This window comes from Parasteatoda tepidariorum, chromosome 1 (genome assembly GCF_982258835.1).
Source record: "Parasteatoda tepidariorum strain Cologne lab strain chromosome 1, Ptep-v5.0, whole genome shotgun sequence".
In the NCBI taxonomy this organism is placed as follows: domain Eukaryota; kingdom Metazoa; phylum Arthropoda; class Arachnida; order Araneae; family Theridiidae; genus Parasteatoda; species Parasteatoda tepidariorum.
Window position 1 is genome coordinate 51,391,183 of NC_141755.1, and position 12,989 is coordinate 51,404,171.

The 12,989-nt window shown below is 25.4% G+C and overlaps 1 protein-coding gene across 3 annotated transcripts in view; it reads right to left on the reverse strand.

Annotated features, from left to right (window-relative positions):
* Window positions 1–1,026: 1,026 nt before the first annotated feature.
* LOC107452079 (carnitine O-palmitoyltransferase 1, liver isoform) overlaps window positions 1,027–12,989 on the reverse strand; it is a 54,891-nt gene continuing 42,928 nt past the window's right edge. For all 3 annotated transcript variants that reach the window (XM_071179860.2, XM_071179859.2, XM_043049332.3), the window contains exons 13-18: window positions 11,189–11,342; window positions 10,461–10,532; window positions 9,353–9,513; window positions 7,052–7,208; window positions 5,522–5,638; window positions 1,027–4,260 (exon numbers count right to left, since the gene is read on the reverse strand). In XM_071179860.2, coding sequence (XP_071035961.2) covers window positions 4,069–4,260; window positions 5,522–5,638; window positions 7,052–7,208; window positions 9,353–9,513; window positions 10,461–10,532; window positions 11,189–11,342 — 853 coding nt within the window. In that variant the 3' untranslated portion in view covers window positions 1,027–4,068. The remainder of the gene's footprint in view (window positions 4,261–5,521; window positions 5,639–7,051; window positions 7,209–9,352; window positions 9,514–10,460; window positions 10,533–11,188; window positions 11,343–12,989) is intronic.

The window sequence follows — 12,989 nt, forward strand, 5'->3', positions numbered from 1 at the left end:
TTTCACTATTACTATTCAGTAATAATTTTCAATGAAATTTAATTAAAATTATGCCACAGACGTCAATTATTGTAGCAAAATGCAATATAAATTTAAGTATAGTATAAAAGCAGCATAATAATTGTAATATGAAAGTAATAATTTACGTACTTAACCAAAATTTTTATGCATAATTCTTTAAATTAAAATTCGGTAGGTAGACATTTTATTATAAATAATTAAATAATTTTTATTAACTCACATCTTATTTTTAAAGAACAAACTTTTTACGAGGCAGTATTGACCTATTCAGTACTCCTTTAAAAATTTATTAAAAACTTAATAAAAGTAAATTAAAAAGAAAAAGATATGTTGAAAATTATCATTTTAATAAAGTATTAGTATTTTTTTTATTATTAGTTTTACATATCTTACCTTTAACTTTTATATTTCCACTGAAACAATTTTTTACACATTGTTTATTTTAAATTTGGAATGAAATGTGAAACAAATAAATTAAGAAAAAACAAAAATGCAGAACATTTTTTATAATATATATTCTACTTATTAATTATTTTATTTATTTATTTATTACAATTTATTACATCAAAAATAGTAGTTTCAAATATTAGAGAGAGAGAGAGAGAGTAGTGATTTTCTTCAGTATTTCGCAAGACTCAAAGAGTTAGGAAGAAATTTTATAAGTTTATTTTTATTGTGCTTATTTTATGTGTTTTTATTAATTTATCATGTTTCTTAAAGAAATAGGGTTAGCTCCCTTATGCATCATATATCTTTTCTGTTCATTCTGCAACTGATTTAATTCTAGATTTGTCTATTAATTTAATACTTGAGGATGGCTTATGGGAGGAATTTTCCCCCAAAACCCCATTTTGGTTGCAGGGGTGTTACCATATTTATAAATTAATCATATAAATAATGTTTTTTTTTTCAAAAAAAAAGTTATTGTATAAATGGAACATCGCAACAATTATTTCTTATGACGAAACAAATATTCAATAAATATCAAAACGCTCGAAAAAACAATGCAGATTTTTTTACATTTTATTTAAAAAATGCAGTGGACATATTTTGTACAAATGTAAGCATTCGATAGCTTACTTTTTCACAACAATAAAAACGAAATTGATTTTTAATGAACAAAACCAAATCAGTTGAGATCAATTATAAAATACATTTAAAAGTATGAACTTCAAAAAATGTAAAATATAAAAATAAAGACCCCTACATAATCTCAGTAAAAATAAAAAAGAGATAATTAACTCAGTAAAATAAATAATTTATCATAATAAGTCCTTCCTAAAAAATAGCACATAAACAATTCAAAAATCACTTTAAATAAGATCGATATTAATAGAAAAAGAGGTAAAAAATACACATAGACATACACATTTAAGTTTAAACATAACATTTAACTGATATATTAATAATTTGACATGACATTGAAATTCAGAAAACAAAAAATGACATTTACCGAAAATCTGCAATGTACACCCATGCATATTCAATTTCTCACCTTTCATTTCTTTCTTCAATATTCTTATTCAATCGAAACTAACTTTGTTTAAAAATAATAATAACGTTAAGAATTGTAAAACTAAATACATTTTGTTAAATAAAATACTTACAAAAACCTGAAGCAAAAGCAATGTGATTGATAGAAATCACATTTCACACAAATAATAACTTCTAACATTTCATACAAATAATCAGTTCATTCATTTTAGACATGCAATCACGCTCTTCATTAATACTAATACTCAAATGATCAAAACAGATCAAGATAAAATAAGAGGCAATTTTGTCATTTTATAACAAGAAAAAGAAGATTAAAAATAAAACGGAAATAAATAAAAAAAACTGCGATGTTCCCTTAACTCTTAGAATCTTGATCATAAATCCAAAATTATAAACACTTAAATCTCTTTCATTAAAGACATATCAACATACTGTAAAACCTTTGAAGGTGAATATGGCAACTCCAGAATTGTTAATTCTAATACTTTTGCTAATTCTTAAATAAATGATATCAATTTTGTACCATCTCTGCATAATGTGTAAAGAAATATTCTACTTTAATTATTTCTTATTTGCTAGCATTTCTATTGGTACTGTAGATTTTTATCTGATTTTTTCATTAAAATCAAATGAATTGCCGACATTGCTTTTTGTTTAATCGCTACCTGTAATACTATGTTTCAGTCAATCAAATTTTAGTCTTGAGGTGGAAAGTGTTAGTACAATCTAAAAGGTGTTGAGTGAATTATATTACTTTTAGGAAGTGTTAAGAGTTCAATTAATTATGAATGTTTTTTTTATCAAAAAAAAATCGGAAACATTGATTGATGGATTAACGAAGTTTCATTTATAATCAAATTTGCTATTATATCACTAATTAGCAACCCTAATTATTTAAACAATCTCTTATTCAAATTAGGTTTGTTTCCTTCGGTTTCTTTTCATCTTTCTTTTAATCTTCATATTTTTTAGTGTTTTAATTGAATGACAATATAAATTAAATTAAATATAATGCTCCTTTCCAAGTTTTTTTTATTAATAGAATTACGCTTGAAATCAAACTTAAACTTAAAGAAGACGTTAAATTCTGTTTTATTAGGAGAAAATCAGGAACATAAATAGATGGTTTTAGAAAAGTTTCACGCAATTAAATTCGCTGTCAGATAAAATAATTTTTATTAAGAAATAAGTTTTAGAAAAATATTTTTTTTAATTAAATCTATAGCATTTAAGCTTGAACGAAATACGAAAAAAAGAATCATAAGAAAAGAAGTCACAGAAAAATTTAAAGCATTTTGTATATAAAGCATTACTGCATAATGGCCCATAAAAATGTAACAATTACAATTCAATCCTTTGGGTTGCTTTAATCATTCATTATTTTTTAATAAAACGCATCAAATATTGTTGGAAACTACAAAAAGAAAACTACTGAAACTGAGAGTACTTAATTTAATTGGAACTAGGGTAGGCAAACTTAAATGGCACATTATTTCATAAGAACAGATTTATATTTAACACTAAAAATAAGTATTTTTAAACAAACAGTTTTTGTAACTAATACTTAAGTAAAGAAAGAAATGTATAAAAAAAAATAAAACAAAGAAAAAAGAAAGCTAAAAACCTTAAAGAAAAAAATAACACCACCAATGAATTCTAAAAAATAAAGGTGAATCCAAAAGGATAGGGTATACTTTGTGCTATGTCGACTAAATTAAAAAACAATGTAAATAAAGCACATTAGACAAAATACATAAAAACAGGAGAATAATTGCATGCATTGAAAAGAATAAACTGTAATCAAATGTGGCATAAAAATCAGTAAAAAATATATATACCAGTAGCAAAAGGAATACCAGTCAAACTTAATGGTTTGCTTTAGACTTAGATTTAATGTCAATATTCTCACTTAAAATTAATATTTAAAATTTATTATGATTTTTGTTTTGAAAAATACCTATAATAATTTGAATAAAATAGTACATAGTATATAAATATTCAAAACAAAATTTGGTTGGCATTCTATGAAATTAGAGTTGTCAAAAACTTGTTTGGACAAATTCTTTTTCATTAACAGTTTTGGAAGGAAAAAAAACTAAGTAATGCATATTTGACTGCATTTTCAAAAGCAATTTTTTATAGTTGTTTGGCTTACTTTTATTAGGTACATTAAGTAAAAAAAAATACACATAGTTCAGTTCAATTCATTTTATGAATTTAATTTTTTTATTATTTTACATTAACTTCATTTTATTTTATGTACATAAAACATAACAAGACTGCACTTCTTAAATTTTTACTTTACACAAACTTTTCTCTCTGAGAAAACAAAATCCACACAAAACTATCCATTTCCACAATCACCACTTAATGCATTTCTGATTCAGAATCCATATCTTTTCACATAGAACCTTCCCAGGCATTAAAAAGTAACACCAAAAATAGTTCTAGATATAAGTAAATACTTTGGAATGATAACACTTAGTTTAAAAAATTACATAAGGAACAAGCACGAAGAAGGCATAAATAGACGCATTACAGCCCAAATTGTCATTTCTCATCAAAGAGCTGAAGCATCTCTACCATGCTCTCAGATAACAAATGATAAAATCTCTGTGAACTTGTCTGGGGACAGGCATGTTTCGACGAGATGTGGAAAAATATGCGCTGATCTGAAGGAAATATGTAAGACACCCCATAACCATCATCTGACACAGGTCCGAATCCACCGCCAGTACAAACCTATGGAATAGAAGTAGGTTCAATTAAATCATTAAAATAGCAAAAGTTCCCAAATTAGAATTTTAAATAACACCTTTTCAGGCATTAATTATTACTTTAATTTGTTTTCAGTTAATTCAAATAAAAAAATTAATATAAATCAATTTCCAAATTTTTTTTGCCTCAACCTGCAAAGATATTATTTAACAAACTAAAATAATAAAAAAAGTAACTTTGTAAAATAAATGATAAAAATAAGATTTTTGTACAGATTCGATGTTCATGTAGCTATCAAGTCTATATGTCGACAAGAGATTCATTCCTAATAATAGAGTAAATATTAAACAGGATAACCTTTTCGCGCTAACTGTCCTGTATAGTTGCTCTCATTTTCCTGTCAACACGCCAACATACCAGAGAGCATTTTAGTTCACCATCACATATTTGGAACAATTTAAAAACTATAATTTTTAGCACAAGATGGCATTGTAGGTCCAAAGGATTTGAAACACATGTAGATTTGACCTTCTACTTGAAATGAGAGATATACCACTCACATGCACATAGTGTTTGATAATATAACATGAAAACTAAGGAATGTTTCTGAATCACATGATTCATGACGCCCCTTTAAAATGAACATGTGATGTTTGTTAATAGTAGGTGGGAGAGTTTTATTTTTGCTACAGTTATGTTCATTTGTATATGCAGTCCAGTTTTAAATTGATAACGTCAAATTTCTCAATGACAAAGTGCCGAAAATGTTTAACTGAACTTCAAATAGAAATTATGCTAAATATTTCAGATATTGATTCTGAAACAGACAGTAGTGATAATGGCACTATAATATATTCAGTTGAATCGGATCATAAGCAATACATCCTGCAAAATCTTTGATTGAAATCCATTTAATGCAACTTTGTATTACGATTTGATATCCAAACACTTTAATATTTGGAAGTAACACCTGGAACAAATAAATACCAGCATATTCCTAAATTTCATAGTTTGGATAAATTATGAAATTTCATTAATTTGGATAACATATCCATAGCTGTAAGCATTTTGTACAATATAGATTTCAATTGTAAATAAAATTGTTTTTAACGTTCAATAATACAATTCTGAAATTGTTTCCATAATTAATATATACAGGTATATATACATATATATAATATACATACAATGGAAAGTCTGTGTTTTTCCCAGAACTTATCAAAATAAATTTTCAATCATTACTTCAGAAAACTTAGTTTTAAAAATTTTGTAAATAAATACTTACTTTGTCATTAAATATGTGCAAATTTGCATCAGGTAATGCAGTCAATTGAGTATGGGGTGTTTGACTAGTAGATAAAGTCCACGGACGAGTGATGGTTTTATACAAAAAGTCACTTTCCTAAGAAAAATATGTTAACCAAAAATTTAAAGCAATTTTAGTAGATATTAAAAAAATTTATAAACATTAATTATGAATCATAAGCATTACAAATATAATTTTTATTTTTTAACAATTACAAATAAAATAAATAAAAAAAAGGATAAATGATGGTACGACAAATGAAAATATGTATGAAACAGTAGTCTGTTACATAAACTTGTTATAAAAAATTTTACTTAAAATATATTTTTCTAATTTTCTTTATATTTACTTATTTGTTTCTTCTTGATGTATCTTATTTAAGATAGACTTATTTATCCAGAAATCCATATTTCATGGAAAATATAGATACATTATGTGTTGAACAGAAAATTTGAGGTGCACTGCTCTAAGCAGACAGTACAATGTAATAATACTGAGTTTTGCCTTTTTCAAATAAATTAAACTACTGTACAGTCTAATGGGAGGGGGGGAAACATTTGGAAAAAAATTCATTTAAAGATTTTAAAAAAAATATATATATATACATAATTTAAGATTCTCAGCTCTCATTTAGGCTAACTACATATACTCATATTTTTCTTATCTTTTTACCTTCATAAATTTTTATATATTTGGCTTTTTAGCATCTTTAGAAGTTAGTTTTGCACTTAACTTGAATAAGAAAGAGAAAGTGATGTGACAAGTATATATGCCACATTAGTATAATTGATATTTTTTTAACTTATTACAAAATAATTTAAATATAGAAACTGGTAGGTTGATGTATTTTCTTAATCTGAACAATTCCAGACATAACATATGATCTAAAAGATACATTATTGAAAGATTTTCTATTCATTATTTCCTTATTAAATATCAATTTGAACAAATAAAATTTAAAAGAGAAAGTTATATTTGGTAACAAAAATATTATTTATTAAATTATATAGATATACAATTTAATAAATAATATACAATACTTTCCACATTTTTTTTATTTATATGCTGTTAAAGAAAAAAGGTGATTAACAACAAAGTTTAATAGTAATTACACAATCAGAATTCAAATAACATTAAAAAACAAATGCACTTAATTGAATTTTCATTACAAACTAACTTAGTATTTTATGAATTTTGTATTAAGCTATATAATTAATTAAACTTTCAAAAGATAAATTTAACCTATTTAAAGATTATTTCTAACTGATTATAAATACACACTTTGATGTGAATCTAAATAAATGTGTGCTAACAGTTTTAATTATTTTTCTACATCAGTCAATTACTTTTTACACTATTATTTAATACTCATAATTAAAAAATATCCTTTTCCCAATAAACTCATATAACAATCAAATCTACTCTTTGCAAGTATTATAAAAAGATAAACTAAACAACATTTAATCACATCCGCTCTTACAAAAAATTATGTAAAAAAAGGCTACTTACATAACCCAATCCCTTGCAAGCAACGTAAAGAGCAAATAAATGTCTGTCAATGCCTCGTCCATTCATTGCATCTCTGTACATATTCTGGTGTTTTAAAGCTGCTTTTTGCAATAATGACCTCTTCTTTTCTGCAGGGCAATCTTTTTGCTGCATACTCCTATTTATTAAGTTTAATAAACTTATTAAATTTACAAATTTACATTTGCAATATTCTAATTATATTTGTAAAGCACAAATTTCTGAATTATAAGATTTTGAAAAATTTACTTCAATATTTGTTTGTGTATTTTTCTAATTTATGAAACAAATATATTTTTCATAATACGAGGAGCATGTCCTTTAAAAAATATAATTTTTCGGAGGTTGGGCTGCGATTCCAAAAAATAACAAATAGGTACAGTGCACTAAATAAAACCGAAAAAAAAACTGAAAAAGAAAGATTTATTTGGTAATCTAAAAATTTGGAGTTTCAAGTGAAGTGGAAAAATTCAACATATTTGAAGGGATCAAAAATAGCACCCGTTCTCAAGACTCGCTAGATGTGAAAAGAAAAAGCAAAACAGGTTTGAAATAGGAAATGTAAAGTTATATAGCAGAAAAATGGAAAATAGATAATGATTAATAAAACTAGAAAAGAATCGCAGTAATTAAGAAAAGTAAATCAAGGCAGCATGCATTTCCACACCAAAATAAAGCAACACCAAAATTTTTTCCAACCCTATCACATCAGCTTGATATAAATTATTATTTAGATAAATTATTATTTTTTTAAAAAAAACTTTTATTTACAAATCTGTGTAGGTTTAAATTATAACTATACCCAATATATTAATAAGATTCAGACTAAGAATATTATTATGTTCAAAACCAATTAATACCTGAAGATGAACTTCACTTGGAATAAATGAAATGGAATAAATTCAATCCACTTTGAAATAATTCAATTGGAAGTAACTTCAATTTCAAAAAACTGAACCCTCCAAGTGTTACAACTGTAAGCCAGACAGAAAAGAACTCTCCTCGCAATACAATGATTCATCATTGAACAGCATCGGATAACAGGCTTTTTATCACAGGAAAAATGTCAGCTTTACGTTTAGGGACAATCAGGATTAATACTTAAAAGGTTAAGAAAATCACAAAAACTTAAAATATTAGTAAGTAGATGTCTATAATATTATAAATGGGCTTTTTATAACAGGAAAGCTAACAGCTTTAAGTTTAGAGACAATCGGGATTAATACTAAGAAGATTAAGAAAACCACAAAAACTCAAAATTTTAGTAAGTACAGTAGGGAACCGATTATCCGGAACGATCGGGACCATCGCTATTCCGGATAACTGATTTTTCCGGTTTTCTGAATCGCTACAGAAAGCCGTTTTTTTTATTGTCAAATTCAACTAAAAAAGTATATTTGGAAATAATCTTGAAAAGAAGAAAAAAACGATGAAGTAATACACTAATGATTGTTTCCAAAATGATGGTAAGGTTAACATCTTTCAAAAAAGAAAGAAAAATCTTGAAATCGTATGAGGAGAAAAACATTTGTTTTTTCAAAAATGGCTGGAAAATTTATCGAATTTCGTTCCGGTTATTTGGTTTTCCGGTTTTCTGATTTCCGGATAACGGGTTCTGTACTGTATAATAAAATAAAACCACAAAATAGGAAACCACAAAATATAATAATCACAAAATAAAAGCACAAAATATAATAAAACCACAAAAACTCAAAATATAAGTCTGTAATATGCACCTTAACATTTTCACAAAGATCAATTTTGGGAACAGAAAAATTAACAAGTAAATGAATTTAATATGAAACCAAACATTTGATACAAAGACTTTTTGTCACAAAAATATTAGTAAGTAGACATCTCTAAAATACCATTAAACATTGTTATGAAAACTATTCACAACAGAAACAATAGATATTTCTAACATGTAACCTAACATAAACAAAGAACTTTGGCAACATTCTAAGTTATGAAAAAGAAAGCAAATATAACTGAAAAGTTTAGTGAGTGACAAATGACAATTTGAACAAGCATATAATTTCTTGTTTTAAAACATATTACAGTCATCTTTATGTATAGAATATTAAAAAAAATCCCAGCTAAGTCACTATTACTGATTTTAATTAAGCTCTGTATTAAGCTTCTGACTATTATTTTGTTTTCTAGGGCAAATGTTCCTCAATTTACTAAACTCTCTCATAGAAACCTTCTTCCACTAAGTTTTTCAATTTGTATAGATTATCAACTCATTTTACATATTCTTCAGAACTGTATAAAAGAACTTACAAAACAAATTCCTTTGCTTCAATGGTGCAAGATCTTACTGTTTCAGTTCTCCCTCCTTGATATAATCTAGTCATTGATGCCTCATAAGTTTGTACAAATCTTTTAGCATCCTTGTAGTAGGCCAATTGTAGGGCTAACTGTACAAAAGCATCAGGAGAAGTCTAGATGAAAAAGTATTATCTTTAAGCTTTTTCTGATTATTATTTATTTCAAACAAAACTACAAAACAAATATTTGTATGCTAACTTTTAATTATTACGGAGACGCCAAAATTTAGTATTAGCTTTATACAATTTAAAGGTAAGTAAATCTTGCATCAAAAGTTTACTCTCTGCAAAATATATTTTATTTATCTTTCTATTTACTATTTTCTTCATTTAGTATTAATTTTTCTTTATTCTATTAAATCAATTGATTACATTACAAATAGGAATATTTACTTCTTATTTTTGAAAGAGTTTTAAGAAGAGTTTTAAGAAAATTGCTTTTGAAAATGCAGAGAGCTTTAAAAAGAAAAGAAAAACTTTACAAAAAAAAATTTGTGGACAAAAAACTTTTAAATTTACTTGAAAAGGAGAGAGAAGCAGCTTTGGTAAAAAAAAAAAGGGTTGCTTTTTTTTTTTTACTTTAATTTTTTTGATTTGTTTATTTACTTATTCTCTCTCTTTTTTTTTTTTTTGAAACAGAATTTATGTGATGAAATAAAAATAGAATGGGACACAAAAATTTGTAGGATTTCTCTTATATATAACAGAACTCAATGTATTATTCTTTCGATAGCATTAATAACTCTTTTGAACCTTTAGAACAGATTTTACAGTTACAGTAAATCTTTAGTTCTCCAAACTTTAATCAAATTGAATCTTAATGCCAGGAAAAAGTATGAGTGAAACAAGGAATATAGAAATAAAAAGAATAAAATTGCATTTTACTGTTTAAAAAAAATTATGGAATTTACTTTTTATTATAATAACCATTCACAAATAAATTAAATAAAAGAAAATTGCTTTTAAACACATAAAAAAGCTGAAAAATTCTTACAAATCATAAATTTAGTTAAATCATCATGTCATGGCAAAAATTTTATTTATCCCAAACATAATCTTACCTTACATTTTTTGATAGCACCTTTTCCAAATTCATTGTGATCCATAACTATTAAATCCAAATCATTATTATTCTGAAATTAAACAAAAAAATAATAGTATTATTAACATAAATAATGTATTACCTAATAATCATAACACAGAGAAGGGATTCTAATTATTCATGAGCCAGTGTGCTTAAACATTTTTCAAAATTTTTTTTAGGAAAAAGAAAAATATTACAGAAATGCAAGAAATATACTTATTTATGAATTTAAAATATAGTCTCATTATGATAATTATTATGTGACATATTTTTGAGTACATTTTTTAATTTAATTTAAATTACAGAAAATTATTTAAGAGACATTGATTACAATATTTTCACTGAAAAATGAAATCTTTCTCAATCTTTTAATGTTTTTAGACAAACTGCACACATATTTGAAACATATATATACACGTTTATATACACGTTTTTATATATACACGTTTATATACACATATATATACACGTTTCTCAATCTTTTAACGTTTTTAGACAAACTGCACACAATTTTGACTCATAAAATAACTTGTCAAAATAATGTTTTTAAAATTAAAGAAATTTTAAGAACGAACCTATTCCGTTACCAGTGTGTACAAGTGGAGCCATAACAACAGACAACAGAATTTATTTAAATATTTAAACATAAACATAATTTATCAGTAAAGATATAGATGTTAAATATCAATGCTTGAATATTCTTACAGTGATAGAAAAAGATACAGCTTCTTCAATACAAGTCTTTAATTCAGGAGATATTTCCCATATCAATCGATAAGGAGCTTTTAATTTAGCTTGTTTAAAAACTCTGCTAAATGGCATACAATAACCATTCTCATCAAACAACTTTTCTAGAACCCTGCAAAATAAAATAAAAAATTGAAATTTTCTTTAAGTAATTTTAAATTAGAGCCAGTTATTTGAAAATTTTCCAGATAAAACATGATATTAAAAACCGTAATATTAAAAACCGTAATATTAACAATAACTTGTATACAATTTAAGATATTTGCATATGTTGACCTGAAACAAAACTTAACAAAGTTAATTATCAAATATGAAAAAAAGCTAACAAACAAAGTTAAGAAAAAAAGCTAACAAAGTAAATATTCAAATTTGATTATGACTTTCAAAACAAAAATTGCCTAGAATATTAATCAACAAGAGGCTTTTAAATTAGAGACAATATAAACAATGTCAGTAATCCTAATAACTAAGACGCAACATGAACAATATCAGTAATTCAAATAACTAAGAGGAAATATGGATAATGTCAACAATCCCAATTACCAAGAAAGAAACTTTAGAAATTTAAATTAAAACAAAACACTTTTAAAGCAATATAAAATTTGAATTTTGAGGGAAATATAAAGATTTAAGACTCTTATGCCGGTGTAGTAAATTATCAGAAATTTTTAAGAATTAAAGATTAAACATTTCATTTTTTTTTAATTAGCATTTCTTATTAAGCTAACAACAAATTACAAAGTAAAAAAGAAATAGTCATAGCTTTCAAAAGTGAATTTCGCTTGCTATGTCCATGTTCTAAATGTCCACATACAGAACACAAAGAAAGAAATATATTCAGATAAGTTTTCATTCTCCCACGATTTAAAAAAAGGGTTGGCTGACACTTTTTATAATACTTTAGCCATTTTTGTTTTTCAATTTTTCAAATAATAATAATTTTTTCAAATTGCATTGGCAGGAGAACACACCAAAGACTGGCAGGTCAGATGTGGCTGACCAATATGGTTGCGCACCTCTACCTATCATATTCTACATTCTACTTTTCTTTAAGTATTAAGGGCAAACCATTATGAAACACCTTTTTTTTCTTTTAAAGTAAACAACAACTACACACAAATTATATTAAATAGCAAACATGTATTGTAATTCAAAACAACTCCTTAAGTACTGGAGAAATATGCATATATAGGCTATAGTCCATTCCACCTTAAGTTGGCACTGGAGAGAAAGGTAGGTAGACCGGATTACATGGAAACTGGGTTACTCTTTAAGTCAGTATGGGATGAGGTAGCAACAAAGGGAGAGAAAGTGGCCAGTATTGGCGTTTAAGAAAGCAAAACACCGATTTTTTTTAAAAAAACCAAGAATCATACAAAATTTTGTACAGAATACGGAAAAGAGCACGATTTTTTAGAGCATTTCTCATAATTATTATTTTTAGATGCTAGTTGTAAGCTGATTTCTTAATTAGTACTTAAAAAGCAGATTTTCTTATTATGATTTTTTAACTAAACGAAACTAATTTTAAACAGAAAAAAAGATATATATTTAAAAATATTCTTTTTTGTTGAAATCTAAGTAAAAAAAATAAAAAAAAGAAATGCATAGATGCGCAAAAATACTTTGTTTTAAATATTTACTTTTTATATTCTTATTCTTATTTTTTGTAGATTAATGTACATTAATTTATCCCACATTGGTGATTTGTTGGGGAAGGAAAAGTCAACATAGGCTGGAAATTATTGATCATGAAAAG